General features: G+C 42.6%; 1 protein-coding gene across 2 annotated transcripts in view; it reads right to left on the bottom strand.

Moving 5' to 3' along the window:
• Positions 1–18,212, bottom strand: part of ADCY9 (adenylate cyclase 9) — a 130,527-nt gene that overhangs the window by 18,321 nt on the left and 93,994 nt on the right. For both annotated transcript variants that reach the window (XM_023755256.1, XM_014457296.2), the window contains exons 3-6: positions 9,001–9,105; positions 7,887–8,104; positions 1,690–1,792; positions 659–867 (exon numbers count right to left, since the gene is read on the bottom strand). In XM_023755256.1, the coding sequence (XP_023611024.1) occupies positions 659–867; positions 1,690–1,792; positions 7,887–8,104; positions 9,001–9,105 (635 nt within the window). The remainder of the gene's footprint in view (positions 1–658; positions 868–1,689; positions 1,793–7,886; positions 8,105–9,000; positions 9,106–18,212) is intronic.

Raw genomic sequence — 18,212 nt, 5'->3', positions numbered from 1 at the left:
CATTCTAGATATTAGACCCTGGTCATAGATAGATCTGCAAGTAGTCTCTCCAATTCCGCAGGTTCTCTCTGACTTTTTTGATGGTGTTCTTTCAACTTAAAAATTTTGAATTTTGGTGAAGTCCAACTATTTTTTCTTTGGTTGCTTGTGCTTTTTGTGTGAAGTCTAAGAAACCATTGCTTGATCCAAGCTCACAGAGACTTACACCTATGATGTCTCCTAAGGGTTTTATAGTTTCGCTCTTTTCTCTAGGAGAGGCGTCTGCTCATCTGCTGGCAGCCTCCTATCATTTGCACCCTGTACACGTCCTTTTCCTTTCCTTTCTTATGCCCTATCTTCCCACCTTCTCTTTTTTTTAAATCTCTGATTTGGAAGATACAGGACTGGCCGGCGGCATCAGGGCTGCAGAGGACACTGACTCTCTGGTAAGGAGAGTGCCCACCTGTGCCCAGGGCCAGGGTCTTCAAGGGAGAAACGTGTGAAGTAGGGCTGGGGGAGGGAAGGAAAGAGGACCCTTCACCTGAAATGAGCTCACAGAGGCAGCCCGCTTCAGTCCGCTGGTCAGCTGTGCCGCAGACTGTTCAGTCATAAACTGTGGAGCCAGCAGAGGGAGCCAGAGGCTAAAAGCTGGAGAACCGCCCTGCAGGTGAGCCTTTACCTGACGGAGACCATGAGGGACAGCACCTCCAGGAGCAGGGCCACCCCGAAGACCACCAGGGTGACTGGCTGGGGAGGCGTGGTGGTAGCCCCGTACTTCAGGAAGCAGGTGATGGAGAGAATCAGAAACACTGTTGTTGACAGAAACACATCCAGGAGGGAGCTGAAGGTGGCACTGGCAAAAGTCTTCACGGGAGAATTCTTCATAACCTGTTTGGAGTAAGAGAAAGGTGGCGGTACATGAATAGATGCTGTGACAGATGGTCATGGAGTATAGCTTAGGTGGGAAAACACAAACATTTGCCTATCCCCAACCAGTTACAGGGTGATAAGAGCTTTAGGTGGGCCATCTCCCGACTATTTCTCTGCTTAACAATGAGGAAACTAAGGAAAGAGAAGTTCAGGAACTTGCCCAAGGTCACACAGCAACTGACTGCACACCAGCAAGTTCTCACAGGCACCTTACCTACTGACCCTGAAAAGTGGGTTACTGACTGGTAAAGTCACCGATTCTGTGTCTGTAAAGTCAGTAGCACAAAAGCCATGTGCTGGGCGCTTCCACTGAATGTCTGGGTCCCAGGTTCAGGGTGGGTAAAAGCTGGCTTCATGACAGAAGTAACAGGTGGGGACTGAAGCAGCAGCAGATGAAAATACAGGCATGTCCAGTGACAGTAAGAGAGGCTCATGCCTTCACGCAGGGCCTGGCTCTGTGCTGGGTGCTGGGATAGACATGAAACAAGGTCCTAGGGGAGCACTAATGGTGGATGCACCAGCTGCAGAGGAGAGGGACTGGGAAATGACAAGCCTTGGTCGTTAGACTCAAGAGCACAGAAAGATTTGGAGTTTTCTCCCTTGTGTAGATAAATTCACATAAAGATGCAATTTAGAGCTTGCAGATTGTGGGAAATCAGTATTAGCCTTCCTTTCCCTGTCACCCAGGAAAACAAGGAAGATTTCCAAAGCACAAAACGAATTGGGAACTGTCCAGTAACAACAACACGTCTCTTCAGTAAAATTATAAGGAACATGCACCTCTTCTTGATAGCTGGTCCTGTAGGCTTGCTCTAGCTCCTGGTCCAGGAAGTTCAAGCTGAACTGATTAATGGGTGGCTTAAAAAAATAATCTTTCATCAGGCTGGAAGAGATGAAAAACGCAACTGATCAACATGAAGCACAATCATATTTATTTTATCAGCAGACTGCAATTAGTTACCAAAACGTCACTCATTAAGCATATCACAAAAGCTGTATCTAAAAGTCACTACATGACTTTTTCAGACATGGCTCGACCACCCCTTTTAGGATATATCTCAGGAAAGCGATGCTAAACATAATCCCATTTTATGTTTCCCACCCCTAAAGGATGACCATTCACCATAATTACAGCACACATCAGCAGAACCCTGCTTTTGAAAACATCTTCCTGATATCCAGGATGAGAGGAAGGCGGCTTTTTTGTTCTAGGACACCATCTTCTGAAGGACCAGCAAATCCCTGTACTGACAGCACTTAGGTCGATTTGAAGGCTAACAATGAAAATGTAATTCGGAGCCGCCTGTCCTGTCATTCAGAGTACTGACAGTAATCACCACCATCAAAGAAAGCTAACAGAATGTTATCACAAAATTGTGGTTACAGTTAGTGTAATTTTGATGCTACTGTCACAAATGCAGATTGTGTGTGAAACCTGAAAAACGATAACACTCAATGATTTGATAGCAGAGAAATGAAACCTGCTTTACGTAACTGGTTCTTTTATGGATTGCCAGCAAATAGTTAATATCCTTTTTCTATTGCAGAAAATTGCTATAAATTTTTTAAAAATGTTAACATGGTTTCAGAAGGCAAATACAGCTAGGGGCTGTAGTCTCTCTCCCTTATATAATAACTACTAGAATTAAATCAGATGGAATAGGTGAAGTGCCTAGCATGTGCCTGTCACACAGCAGAGTTCACTGTACATATGCCTCCTCCTTTCTTTGCAACAGAGTGGACTCTCTTTTTTGCCTTTAAAAAAATTTATTGAATTGATTGGGGTGACATTGGTCAACATGAACATATAGGTTTCAGGTGTGGGTTTCTATGTTGCAAGATCTGTATATTACACCGTGTGCCCACCACCCAAAGTCAAATCTTCTCCTGTTATCTTATATTAAGACCACCCCATCCCCCCCACCCCTTCCCTCTGGCAATCACCACACTGCTGTTTGTTTACGAGTTTCAGTTTTGTATCCCATATATGAGTGAAATCATGTAGTTCTTAGCTTTTTCTGATGGACTTATTTCACTTAGCATAATGTTCTCAAGGTCCATCCATGTTGTTGCAAATGGTGCTAGTTCATCCTTCCTTATGGCTGAGTAGTATTCCATTATGTATCACATCTTCTTTACTCAGTCCTCTATCATAGGGCACTTCAGTTGTTTCCATGTCTTGGCCACTGTGAATAATGCTGCATTGAACACATGGGTGCACATATCTTTGCAAATACATGATTTTGAGTTTTCCGGGTATATACCCAGAAAAGGGATTGCTGGGTCATATGGTAGCTCTAGTCTTAATCTTTTGAGGAACTGCCAGACTATTTTCCATAGTGATTGTACCAGTCTACATTCCCACCAGCAGTGAATGATGGTTCCCTTTTTTCCACAACCTCTCCAACACTTGTTATTGCTTGTCCTGTTGATAATGGCCATTCTAACAGGGGCAAGGTGGTGTCTTACTGTAGTTTTGACTTGCATTTTCCTAATTGCCAGTGAGGTTGAACATCTTTTCATATATCTACTGGTTGTTCATACGTATTCTTGGGAGAGGTGTATTTTCAGGCCCTCTACCCACTTTTTGATTAGGTTACTTTTTGTTTGGTGTTGAGTTTCACGAATTCTTTATATACTTTGGAAATTAAACCTTTGTCAGAGCTACGTTCTGCAAATATCATTTCCCATCTAGTTGGCTGCCTCTTTGTTTTGTTGTCAGTTTCTTTTGCTGTGCAGGAGCTTTTTAGTTTGATATGGTCCCATTCATTTATTTTTGCCTTTACTTCCCTTGCTTTGGGGTCAAGTTCATAAAATGTTCTCTAAGACCCAGGTCCATAAGTTTGGTACTTATATTTTCTTCTATGTAACTTACTGTTTTGGGTCTGAGCCTTTGATCCATTTTAAATTAACTTTTGTACATGGGGACAAACTGTAATCCAGTTTCATTTGTTTGCATGAAGCTTTCCAGTTTTCACAGCATCATTTATGGAAGGGACTATCTTTATTCCATGTGTGTTCCTAACTCCTTTGTCAAGAATTATCTATCCATATACATGTGGTTTTATAGCTGGGCTTTCTATTCTATTCTATTGATCTGTGTGTCTGTTTCTCTGCCAATACCAAGCTGTTTTGATTATTGTAGCTCTGTAGTATAATTTGAAGTCAGGTAGTGTGATATCGCCAGCTTTGTTCTTTTTTCTCAGGATTGCTTTGGTTATTTGGGGTCTTTGCTGGTTCCATACAAATCTGATGATTTCTCGTTCTACTTCTTTTAAATGACATTGGGATTTTGATGGGGATTGCATTAACTCGGTATATTGATTTGGGTAATATGGCCATTTTAACTATGTTGATTCTTCCAATCCATGAACACAGAATATTTTTCCATTTTGTTGTGTGTTTTTCTGTCTCTTTAAATAATGATTTGTAATTTTCAGCATATAGGTCTTTCACATTTTTTGTTAAGTTTATTCCCAGGTATTTTATTCTTTTGGTTGCAATTGCAAAAGGAATTGTTTTCTCCCATTCATTTTTAGAGGGAGTGGAAGAGAGATAGAAAGACAGAAACTTTGATGTTAGAGAAACATATTGATTGGTAGCCTCCTGGATGAGCACAGACCAGGGCCTAGGTCAGAGAGGAGCCTGCAACCAAGGTACATGCCCCTGACCAGAATCGAATCAGGGACCCTTTGGTCCCCAGGCCAACACTCTATCCACTGAGCCAAACCAGCTAAGGCTTTCTTTTTGTTGTTGTTAATCTTCACTTGAGGATATTTTCCCATGGATTTTTAGGGAGAGTGAAAGAGAAAGGGAAAGACCAAGAGAAACATCGATGTGAGAAAAAGGTGTTTTTTCCATTTTTTTTTCCCTGAAGTTTTGTTGTTAGTATACAGGAAGTCAGCGGATTTTTGCACATCAAATTTGTATCCTGCAACTTGGCTGTATTTGTTTATTGTTTCTAATAGTTTTTTGGTGGAATCCTTAGAGTTTTCTATATACAGAATCATGTCGTCTGCAAAAAGTGACAGTTTGACTTCCTCCTTACCTATTTGGATGCCTTTTATTTCTTTCTCTTGCCTTATTGCTCTGGCTAGGACTTCCAGCACTATGTTGAATTAGAGTGGTGAGAGTGGACATCCTTGTCTTGTTCTTGATTTTAGAGGAAAAACTTTCAGTTTTTCATCATTGAGTATGATATTAGCTGAGGGTTTCTCATATATGGCCTTTATCATTTTGAAGTACTTTCCTATTTTATTGAGTGTTTTAATCATAAATGGATGTTGTATCTTACCAAATGCTTTTCGGCATCTATTGATAAGATCATATGATTTTTATCCTTTCTTTTGTTAATATGGTGTATTACATTGATTGATTTGCACATCTTGAACCATCCTTGTGCCCCTGGAATGAACCCCACTTGATCATGATGTATTATTTTTTTTATGTACTGTTATATTAGATTTGCTAGTATTTTGTTTCGAATTTTTGCATCTGTGTTCATTAGAGATATTGGTCTGTAATTTTCTTTTTTGTGTGTGTTATCTTTGCAAGGTTTTGATATCAGGGTTATACTGGCCTCATAGAATGTGTTAGGAAGTATTGCCTCTTCTTCAATTTTCTGGAAGAATTTGAAAAGGATAGGTTTTAAATCTTCTTTGAACATTTGGTAGAATTCACTAGTGAAGCCATCTGTTCCTGGACTTTTGTTTTTCTTTTAATTTTTAAAAAAATATATTTTATTGATTTTTTTACAGAGAGGAAGGCAGAGGGATAGAGAGTCAGAAACATCGATGAGAGAGAAACATCGATCAGCTGCCTCCTGCACATTCCCAACTGGGGATGTGCCCGCAACCAAGGTACATGCCCTTGACCAGAATCGAACCTGGGACCCTTAAGTCTGCAGGCTGACGCTCTATCCACTGAGCCAAACCGGTTAGGGCTCGGGAGGTTTTTGATGGTTGTTTCAATTTCCTCACTGCTGATTGGTCTATTTATATTTTTCAATTCTTTTCAAGTGCAAAGGTATGTTTGCCAAAAAAAAGACCACATGTGAGGCTATAAACCAAGAATCAATACATGTAAAGTACTGAAATCACATAAAGTATGTCTTTGACCATGATGACATTACGTTAGGCATTGATAACTAACACATCTAAATACCATTCTTCACTAAAAGGAGTGAGGGCTCTTTTGAGAAACATCTGATTCCTGAATGGGGGCAGGGAAGATACAAAACAAGCCTGGAATATATCCTGCTGTGCTAGACCAGAGATTTTCAACCTTTCTCATCTCAGGCACACATAAACTAATTACTATAATTCTGCAGCACACCAAAAAAATACATCATAGTTTTGCCAATCTGACAAATAAAAAGGTGTAACTTTGATTCATTCACACTGGACGGCTATTGTGTTGGGGTTCTCATTTTTTTTAAAAAAAAATTTTATTTGACAACCTCAGGGAAAAGAGGTCAGTGCTCCTGACTCAATAGTCAGGTATTGCATGTTTTAAAAATTCTCACAGCACACCAGTTGAAAATTGCTGTGGTAGATAGAATGTAAGAAATTGCTCAAAATAAATGATGGAGTCATGCCAAAAGGGGGGTTCCCACAAGGCCAGATTTGGTACAACCAGAGCATCAAACTAGAATCAGGACAGTGATAAACTATATCCTGTCAAGCAGAACAGAACTCCATGAGTCCAGGTTGATAATATAGGGGTAGATGAAGGAGTAAGTGGGAGGGGCTCTTTACAGTGGAATGCTAGACACCAAATGATAACTGTGCAGTTGGTGCTGGAGCAGGGAAATCACTCTTCCAAACCAGCACAGTAAAGGCTGTTTAGGCAAGAACCATCCATGGAGATTCAACCTAGGGGAGATGAGGAATGTGATATTTACATGATCATAAAGCGTCTTCCCACAGACAGCTATTAGTCACAAGAAGAAAATCATAACTATAATTGGAAAAGTCTAAAACACACTTGTCTGGTTGATCAAAATTACTATGCAGATGAGGGACCAATGGACACGGGGAGCCTTTAGATATGATACCTGAGAAGGACACACCCCTTCGGTAATATCTGCCCAGCCTGAGTGTAAGCATGAGGAAACGTCACACAAATTCAACTTTTGGAATATTTTATAAAAGAACCAGGCCTGCACTTTTCAAAAAAGCCAACCTCATAAACGACACCAAATGGCTGAGGAACTGCCTGGGATTTAAAAAGACTAAAGAGGCATGCCACTGCATAATGAAACCTGGGACCCAGGGCAGAATCCTGCGCTAAAGAAAAAGGAAGTGCTACCAACGGACAAAACTGGAGCCCCAGCCAGGTGGCTCAGTTAGTTGGAGTGCCGTCCTGTATACCAAAAGGTTGTGAGTTCTACTTCTGGTCAGGGTCATACCTAGGTTGCAAGTTTGATCCCCAGTTGGGGCATGTACAATCAATGTTTCTTCCTTTCTCTTTCTCTTTCTCTCTTTCTCTCTCTCTCTCTCTCCCTCCCTCCCTCCCTCCCTCTCTCCCTCCCTCCCTCTCCCTCTGTCATAAAGCTCATTTTGATTTTAAAAAAAGCAAAACCTGGAATATGTACTACAGATATAAAATATCAAAACAATGCCAAATTTACCAAATTTGATAACTATGATTATATGAAGGACATCTTTATTTTTAGGAAATATAGTATTAAGGAGTAAAGAGAATGACATATTCAACTTACTGTCAAGTGGTCCAGAAAAAAATTATAAATTTTATAGAGAAAGAGGAGACTAAAACAAACAGTAAAATGTTAAAAGTTAGAAAAATCAGGCAAAGGGTATAAAGAGAATTCTTTGTATTATTCATGCAATGTTTCTGTAAGTTTCAAATTACTTCAAAGTAAAGTGATATATTGACAACACGATAGATAAGGTAATTTAGAGAAAGGGAGAGGCTTCTATCTGCAAATTTTACTTCAATTCCCATAGCTCCCTTACCTGTCTTCTTTGATGACATCAACAAAGTGGGCGTCTGTTTTCTCCCGGATGTTCTTGAGTCTCAGTGGAAGGAGAGCAGACTGGTCCAAGCTGACACCTGCCCACCTTCCCTTTTCCTGTAAGATCTCACACAGGGAGGTCTGGCTGTTGGTGAGCTTCTCCTCTTGGGGAGGGCTCAGGAGTCCGTTCTGTGTTTTGGAATTATGTCCTCCAGAAACCTGCCTCAAGACAGAGGGAAGCAGACACAGAGGTGACCCGTGGGTGTGCAGCATGCTATTCCACCCAACCCCTCTGCTCCGCTGGGGTCCCACTGCACTGCACGCTGCACCTTCAAATCTCGGTCCCAATCCAAACTCTCAACCTCGCCGCCCACCTGCTTCTCCCTATCCCCCTGATTTGTCAAATCGCAACTCCAGGCGTTCAGGCAACCAGGGAGGTTGAGGCTCTCAGATTGCTGACCACAGAACCAGGGTTCCAGAGGGCTATGGGGAAAGGTTTGAGAGAAGTGCAAGAGTGGATCTAGAGAAAGAAAACCTATATGGGCTGTAGCTTAGGAAAGGGTGACTGCTTGTCTGCAACACAGGGGACCTGGTGTCGCACAATCCATGGGCAGATGACATGAGGGTGGAGGGTGACGGAGTAGGCTTCCTGGAGGGCCAGCCTTCCCAGCTATTTAATCTGCTTTCCACTCCAGTCCTGGCTCTGGTTCCAAGTGAGGTTTCTCTGGCAGCTTCCTTGCTGCTGTCCCCAATCCCAAGCCCCTCTCCATGATGTGTCTCTTATCCTGAAGTCCCCTCTTCTCTCTGCAAACCCACAGTCCACCATATGTTGAATCCAACTTCTAGCTCTACAAACCTTCCCTAACTCTAATCCACGTCTTTAAACCCTTATTGCCCATTAGGGATCCCCTTCAGTTCAGCATTAGTTCTCAGGGATTAGTTCTGACTCATTCCTGTTCTTTACTGGTATGCTCAAAACACAAAAGGACTAGAGGTATGGAATGAGTCACCTAAAAGGAAGTATTCCCAGAACCGAGAAGTTGACAACAGGAGTGTCATCTCAGAAGAATGCACCAGAGAAGAACTGACAGGTATGACAGCCAGGAGCTTGTTACCTTGTTTTTATTTTTATGCTCCTCCTGACAGCCATTTTGCATTGCTCCTTCTTCTGCACCAGCTTCCAATTTGGGAGCAAATGTAATTTTGCATGAAGGGCAGGTCTACAAGAAAAAACAGACCATAGGAACTCACCAAGAAAAGATGACCACAATATATAATTCAAACAGTCCTCTATTGTTGTAATTTGCTATCACATAGAATGGTTGTAACCAAACAGAAGGCTTACTGAACCACACCATGATGAGTTAAAGACAAACTGGCAAAGTGAAAATGGTACACATCTACACAAGGACCTGCACATGAATGTTCCATAACAGCCATGAAGTACAAACAACTCAAATGTCCATTAACAGATGAATGCATCAATAAAATGTGGTCTACCCATACAATGGAATATTATTTAGCCATCAAAAGGAATGAGGTATTGTCCTGGCAGGTGCTGCTCAGTGGTTGGAGCATTGGCCCTCGCACCAAAGGGCCATGGGTTTGATTCCCAGTCAAGGGCATGTACCTGGGATGCAGGTTCAATCCCAGGCACCTGTTGGGGTGCATGTAGAATGCAACCAATCAATGTGTCTCTCTCATATAGTTGTTTCTCTCTCCTCCTCCTTCCCTCCCTTCCACTCTCCCTAAAAATCAAATAGAAAAAATATCCTTGGGAAAAAAAATATATCCTTGGGTGAGGATTAAACAACAACAACAAAAAAGGGATGAAGTACTGATTCAGGCTACAACATGATGAACCTTGAAAACATTACACTCAATGAAAGAAGCCAGACACAAAAAGCCACATATTGTATGATTCCATCCATATAAAATGTTCAGAAAAGGCAAATCCACAGAGATGCAAAGGAGATTGGGCATTGACAGGGGGGAGAGGGATAAAGGAATGGGTAGTGATCTAATAGACATGAGGTTTCTTTTAGGAGGTGATGAAAATGTTCTAAACTTGATTGTGGTAATGGTTGTACAACTTTGCAAATATACTAAAAAGCACCAAATTGTACACTTCAAAGGGTAACTTTCTTGGTATGTGAATCATATCTCAATAAAGCTGCTATTGAACAAACAACCTGCCATTATCCTATATGAGGGTACTACGCCGCCAAGGTCTATGAGCTCTATGTGATAGTGAGCTGTTCCTATAAAATAGGCCGAATAATCAGAGGGACCTGTTTATAGACCTAGGATTCTTAAAATTTTTCAGAAATTAGCTGACCTGGAAAAGGAAAGGCAAGACAATCCTGACAGGTAGAGTGAAAGGGCAGCAAGGCTTTCATCTCTCATAAACCAGGGTTCAAATCCCACCTCGAATCCTTATCGTTTTGGATGCCCTTGTTCAAATTACTCTCCTCAGTTATCTCATCTATAAAAAGAGCGTGATAACACTTTTCTTGAAGATACGTGGTAAGGATTTAATGGATATGTATATAGTTAGCCTAACATCATCTCTGGCTCTCAATAAATTTACTATCATTATTAATTAGTGCATGAAATTCGTACACTTGGGGTGGGGGGAGTCTCTCAGCCTGGCCTGCGCCCTCTTGCAATCCGGGAGCCCTTGGGGGATGTCGGACATCCTAAGCCGGCAGTCAGACATCCTTAGCACTGCTGTGGAGGCAGGAGAGGCTCCCACCACGGCTGCTGCACTCGCCAGTCGTGAGCCCAGGTTCTGGCTGAGCGGCGCTCCCCCTGTGGGAGCACACTGACCACCAGGGGGCAGCTCCTGCACTGAGCATCTGCCCCCTGGTGGTCAGTGTGCATCATAGCGACCGGTTGTTCTGCTGTTCGGTCAATTTGCATATTAGCCTTTTATTATATAGGATGTGATCCATTAAACTAGGAAGTGTCATTGAGATAGCAACTAACTGTTTCCAGTAGAGGAGACAGACTTAGCAGCAAAGATTTATTAGGACTACAAAAATGTCCTTGCATAGCATTGGAAAACATTGTAGGAGGCTAGATATTATTTCAAACATTTAAAATAAGTGTCATCACATCTCAAGTTAGAGTTCAGGCCCACACTATATTAAATAAAAGAAACAAAGATGCTAAAGAGGTGTGTAATTTGGGAATCTTATATAATGCACAAGCTAAGTTTGGACATTTGTATTCTTCAAAAAATGAAAATATACATGCCAAAAGAGCTGGCCAAACCATTAACTAACATACCTGAACAAAGAGTAGCACCTAGGTAAAACTGCTTATAGCTCTTTAAAAACTGACATTATTAACAGGGGTAAAATGTTCTAATTGTCAATACTTATCAATAAAATTATTTTAAAGCACATCTCGGTATCGTCTGAGTTAAACTTCAAAACATTTTACCAATGGGGCCACTGATCTTCTCATATAACAAAATCCAATCTCCTCCCAACTACCCCCCCCCCCTCCACACACACAGTGACCCTCCCAGCCCCCAAGGGAGGAATGAAGTAAATGTGCCCAAGACACATGCAGCATGGTCCTATGGGTGCCTCCTAGCGGGTATTGGAAATAATTGACTTTGGTGGTGGTAGGCTTGCTTCTCTAGGGAAATACCGGCCTTTTCAGGAGCCAAGCAGGCCTGGGGTGGAGTGGATACAGCTTGGAGTATGGGAATGGTTTGAGAGAATGAGTCAAACCCTTAAGGTCCAGGGATTCACCAATCTCGTAAAGACATGATGAAAGAGTATAAACAGCTACTTCTCTGACCACTGTTTAAACATTAAGACTAGAGAAGTAGTATAACAGTGATTAAAGGCACTGGCTTTGAAATTAAACTGAATCCTGCTTCATTCACTGAATCCTGCTTCTACCACTTAATAGAGATCCTCTCCAAGACCCATTTTCCTCCTTGGTAAAAAGGAATTGTATCTACCCTGAAGAATTATTATAAGGGCAAAATGAGTCAATACAAGTAAAGCATGTCAGAGGTATTTTAAATCAGCTTGGTTTTTGTGCACTGACTCTAATCCCATGAGACTGACTTCCTAGAACAGTGAATTGAGGATGATGAGGCCACGTGCTGGCCCAACAGGAGGAGAACTGAGATTGACTTGTGATGTCTGCCATGGGCGAGGGTTGGACAAGTGGAGATGTGCATGCATTTATCACAGCTTGGCTCTGCACAATGCTTGATGTGTTAGTGAGTATTCAATAAATGTTGGTACTTAATATTAAAACTTCTGGTCACTATCCTTTCTGGTTATAAAGACAGTTCGTCTGGTAATTTAATGTCCTTGATCATAAACAGGCATCCTTGGTATCTGCTCTTGCGTAGTCATTTCTTTTTTAGGCATTTCTTGATGTCAGTTGTTTCTAAGTATTTTTCCCTCCTCAAGTACACCTTTCGGGAAGCCGCCCATTATCTTCACTAGCAGAGAGGTGTGGACAAGGAACCCGGAAGGCTGGTGGCCTTTGATCCCCGGCAAAGGTCAGGGCTATGCACCCACTGTTTAGTCAATGGTAGCTGAAGCAACTTCCCCACCAGATAGTCATGTAAATCCTTACTGATAAGATAGTCTGTCTGTTACTGGAACCTGCCTGCCTAAGGGCTATAGGTGTATCCCAAACTAAATAAAAGGATGACAAGGCCTGAGCACAAGCAGAGTCCATCCTCTTGGGATGGGCTCTCGCCTGGCCCCCCAATTTCCAAATTATTATTTCTTGTCTCATCTCTTTCATTTGTGTGCGGCCCCTCTTCCAAAGCCCGAACCCTGAACCACGCGGGACGTGGGGAACATTCACACACCTGATGCACTTTAAAACAGGCCATCTGTTTCTTAGGAATTCCCACAGCACACTAGTGTTTCATATATAAGATGTTTTATGCATTTATACAACAGTGACCATCGAACCTGTTGGACAGCAGGGGGCACACGCCCTTCACAAAGGATCCCCTTGATAGGAATCAAGGCCACACAACTCAGATTCTGCACCCTTTCTATGAAGGTCTTGGCTGCAAAGAGATAGGAAGGCTAGTGGAAACTGGGAGTGCCCATGGGGACCAGCTAATCTCCAGGGAGCCTGGAGCAGTGGTCTTCACAGATAGACAAGTCAAAGTTACATCCCTGTGACAAAGAGAGGATCTGTGGCCTGTACTCCACTGTGATAAAATGTTCTAATACGGAGATACGGTCTTGTAGAGCTGCCCACAAAAGAACCTCGGGGAGCAAAGGCACAGACATACACTGTCAGACCAAATGTTCATAAACGGTCTAGGAGTCTGCACTCAGGGAGGTCTGGGGGCCCGTTGGGGTCATGTGTGAAGCAGAGTAGGACCTGTGACTGGGCTCCGAATGGCCCAAACAGTGCTCACTGCTCACTCTGCCTTCGCACAGCAGCTTTGCCCACAAAGTGGGACTGGGATTGGGCAGGAGAACCAGTTTTGCACTTGCTTTGAAAATGTTGCTCTTTGTCGTTCTATTTTTTCTTCAGCTACTTTCCTTTGGGGAAGGGGGGTTTAACACTTTAAAAGAAATGAAACGTCAAGAAATCCATCTGTCCTGACAGAGACATTCTCATATCTCAACAGTCCCTCCTGCTCTGTGGGGAGAGCGCCTTCTGCATGAGGAGGGCTCCACCATGAACGGCTATGTGGGGTTGCTTCCCTTCATCGGCAACAGCTGTTTTCCTTTAAGTATTTACAGGTTCATTTTAATCGGGTTAAAGCATTTCACAAACTGTTTTTTGCTAAGCACCCAGACTCCTCTGCGAAATGTCTGCCAACCCATTAAATGTCCATCTCTCCCCCTTTGCTGCTGCCAGTAACTCCATCCCTGAGAAGCCCTCACGGGGAAGCATTTCAGAGTTGGGAAACTAGCTACCAGGGATATCCTGCGCCTTGGGAGGCACATTTGAGCAACTGACTCACAAGGAAGCACGGTGGCAAGCACATTAGATAAAGAGCACAGTTGTCATGATAGCAGATGCTATGATTTAGAAACGCCGACGTGCAGAGGGCACACCAGTGGATGATAACCAGGCCCTTGTCCAGGTGATGTCTGCAGCCTCGTGCACTTGATCTCAATTAATCCTCATAATGCTCAAAGGTTTGCCAACAGCGGGGGCCAGAGTGCAGTGCTGTGACCCGACCACCATCAGCCTCTCTCTGGCCTCCTTTCCTGGCACAGGGAGGACCGAGGAATAATCCTAGCACTCTGATCTCCTCTGCCTCATTCTCTGAAGTGACCAAGGCAGTTAGGACCACATCCTGGTTCTTTTAAGTGGCACTGTTGGTGCACTGGCACCAAGGGAAGCTTCATCAAGAGCAGCTAAGGTCCCCACACAGAGTACCTCATGGGCCAAAGAGTAGGCTGGCTATTGCCTGGGAAACCCGAGATCCCTTTGGAGAACACCCAAGAGCAAGCTCTGCATTTTCCCAGATTATGTGTTCCTTCCCCCAACGTGGACGTAGGCTCAAAGGGAAGATTATAACTATTTTTCTAACACACTTGGGTGCATTTGCATTTGTTTTTTTAACACGTTTCAATGCATGTACCCTACAATCTGTTCAGAGTATATGGCACAGAGCTATAAAATCGTTTTTTCTTCAAGGCTATCTCTCTTCAAAAGATAAATCATTTCTAAGCTAACAGCTGTTCTTTTTCATAACTGTCAAGGGAGGGAACAGGGAAACCTCTTTTCTGAGAACCGAGGAGGAAACATCAGAAAAGCCCTGGCTTTACCTGTTTAGTCTGCTGAGTATGACTATTTGGCAAACTGTTCTGTGACCAGAGGCACCCCTTACTCCCCAAACTCAAAATTCTGCTTGAGCCCTGGCTGGTGTTGCTAAGTGGTTAGAGCATCGGCCCATGCACTAAAGGGTTATGGGTTCAATTCCTGGCCAAGGGCATGTACCTGGGTTGCAGGTTCAATCCCCAGCCCCAGTAAGGGCTCATGCAGGAGGCAACCAGTCAATATGTCTTTCTCACATCAATGTTTCTCTCTCCCTCCCTTCCTTCCTTCCACTCTCTCTAAAAAAGCAATGGGAAAAAAAATCCTCAGATGAGGATTTAAAAAAATAAGTTCAGGCTGAACATGACAGACAGGAACATGCAATACTAATAGCAAATACAGCTTACTGAGGCCCATATCACTTTATTTTAGTCCTCATAAGCACCTATGAAGCCGACACTATGATTAGCCCATTTTATACAGGAGGAAACTGAGGCAGAGAAGAGAAGGGACTGGCCAAAGTCACACCGTTAGAAAATGATAGCAGGAGTTTAAGGCCAGGTAGCAGCAGCCTTAATCCCAGCCATGCATATATGACATCTCCAAGTGAACAGAAACACCTGTAATATGAGCTACAACATGACACTGGTGGGCCGGCGCAGAGATGATTTCTGCTAATAAAATACCAGAGAAAAAATAGCTGCAAAATATTAGAGGAAAATAGAAGCAGTAATTGTTACAGAAAAAAGAAAGGCAACCCAGAAGCTTTAAGAACAGGAAGCGGACAGCCTGAGAATATTGGAGGCAAAACCACAAACAAAGCAAAAACCTGTGAAAATCAGGCACAGGATCTCAACGTCATGGAACCCTGCTCAGGTTCCTGAGTCCTAAGTAGCTACTGCATTTAATAATTGAGGCTGGCCGAAACCGGTTTGGCTCAGTGGATAGAGCGTCGGCCTGCGGACTGAAGGGTCCCAGGTTCGATTCCGGTCAAGGGCATGTACCTGGGTTGCGGGCACATCCCCAGTGGGAGATGTGCAGGAGGCAGCTGATCGATGTTTCTCTCTCATCGATGTTTCTAACTCTCTATCTCTCTCCCTTCCTCTCTGTAAAAAATCAATAAAATATATTTAAAAAAATAATTGAGGCTGATAAGGCAAGAATATTGTTACCATGTTGTGGAAATATTCCATCAAAAAGTCAGAAAAAGTATTTCATATTTTGAGAAATTTCATTTATGTCCAATACCTCACTACCTGATGCTGCCCATCAAATGATGCTGGTCTTCTCTATCTTCCCTTTTCATTTCATAACTACAGACTTTCTTCAGAGTTCTCAGGTCCCCCTCTCCCAATGCTCTATTTCTCAAATTGAGCCAGTTGCTTCCTCAAATTGAGTCAGCTGAACCTATTCATAATGATTTTACTATTGGGATCCCATGCTGCATTTAGTTTTTATTTCTCCTTAGTCTCCTCTGGTCTGTGGCAGGTCCTATCTTCCCTTGTCATCGATGACCTTGTCACTTTTGAAGTACCTTGGTCAAGTACTTTGTAGACTGCCCCTGAATTTGGATTTGTCTGATGCTTTCACATGGTTGACTAAGGTTTAGGATTTGAGGAAGAACTCCAAAGAGGTGATGTGCCCTTCTCACATCAGGGGGCACAAGATACCACTCATCTTATTAATCATGATGCTACCTTCATCATGTGATGAATGGAGGGGCTATCAGGTTTTCTACTGCAAGTTACTATTCTTCCCTTTATAATGAATAAATATCTGGTGGAGGGTGGGGGAAAGAGATGTTTGGGGGCTATACAAATATCCCTTTTCTCCTTAAACTTATACCCACTAATTTCAGAGTTCATTGATGGATCTTGCCTGCAGCATTTATTACTGTGATGTTCTAATGGGATTCTCTTTTGCTCATTCCTTCTACATGTATTCTGTCCATTTATATGTGATGTGCTTTCTCCTAACTGAAGGAAACACACACACAACTAAAAATATAGATAAAACTTGAAAAGTCCTTTAAAAAAACTTACTTTATATCCATATTTCAAAGCCAGCAGTTAAGCTACTATTTACTCTTATAACTGCTTTACTGAGATATAATTAACATGCCATACAATTCACCCATCTAAAGTGCATAATTCAATGGTTAAAGTATATTCACAGAATTGTTCAATCATCACCACTATCAATTCAAACCACCCTTTATAATAATTTATAAGCTATATATGTGTATGTGTGTGTATGTATATATATATATATATATATAGAGAGAGAGAGAGAGAGAGAGAGAGAGAGAGAGAGAGAGAGGGAAAGGGAGAGATCTACTACCTTTTCCATTCCTATAATGAATTAAAATGAAAAGTAGAGGCCTTCTGCTTCCTCATTGAGCCAGCTGAGCCTATTCATAATGATTTTACATACAAATAATACAAATGACAAGGAGATAAAAGAAGTGATCACTTACTTAGAGTCATTACAAAGTCATGGCAACTATCACAGAAGGATGGTTCCTAGGAAAAGTACAACCCTTTTGAAAATAGGACAGGTCTTCTCTGAATGTCCCCATGTGGACAAATCCATAACATCAGCCTCATTACTGACTGTAAATATGTAGAAACTTTCACTTGGTGAGCACACAGGCCTGGGGTTCTGAATAGTAGATTAAGGTAAACTCACAATGATAGCCAAGCAGGTGCATTGCCTGTGAGGTCTTTCAGAGATGCACTAAGATGCTGTCACAGCTCACACGGTTCACTGTTCAGGACTGATGTGATAAAAAAGAAACTGCCCACACCTTTGGTTTTTATTTCTTGGTTCTTCGCAAAGACATTAGAGCAGCTATTGTGATTGGCATGTGTAGTTTTGATCTCTCACCCACAGTTTCATGACAAATGAGCAGCAGGCCACCACTGCAGAGCTGAGATCACACTAAGCAGGCCAAGTGTCCCTACACCAATTATATATTTGTGACGTTGATGGGGAAAATGAGACATTTTCGGGGGGCTAGCAATCTGAATCTGTGCCAGTAACCTAATGCACATTCTTTTTTTTTTTAAATATATTTTATTGATTTTTTACAGAGAGGAAGGGAGAGAGATAGAGAGTTAGAAACATCGATGAGAGAGAAACATCGACCAGCTGCCTCCTGCACATCTCCCACTGGGGATGTGCCCGCAACCCAGGTACATGCCCTTGACCGGAATCGAACCTGGGACCTTTCAGTCCGCAGGCCGATGCTCCATCCACTGAGCCAAACCGGTTTCGGCAATGCACATTCTTGTTAGCCTATAGTCTAGTCACTGACCCTTCTTTAATTATCTGGTCCTGCAAGACCTGTTTTACCTAAAGTACTACTCCCATTTTAGAGGCCATAAACCATGAACAATAACATAATCCCCAGATGGAGTTATCAGTGCTGGCACTAGGCCAGGCGTTAAGATGTGGTCTCACTTCCCCCATCCCAGCACATGGGGCTTTTTGCAAAGCCCGCAAAAGGTCCGGAAGTATGATCCATATTTGGGGGACAAAGAAACCAAAG

The sequence above is a fragment of the Myotis lucifugus genome, unplaced genomic scaffold (genome assembly GCF_000147115.1).
Source record: "Myotis lucifugus unplaced genomic scaffold, Myoluc2.0 scaffold_72, whole genome shotgun sequence".
NCBI lineage: Eukaryota > Metazoa > Chordata > Mammalia > Chiroptera > Vespertilionidae > Myotis > Myotis lucifugus.
This window is presented reverse-complemented; position numbering and strand designations above follow the sequence as displayed.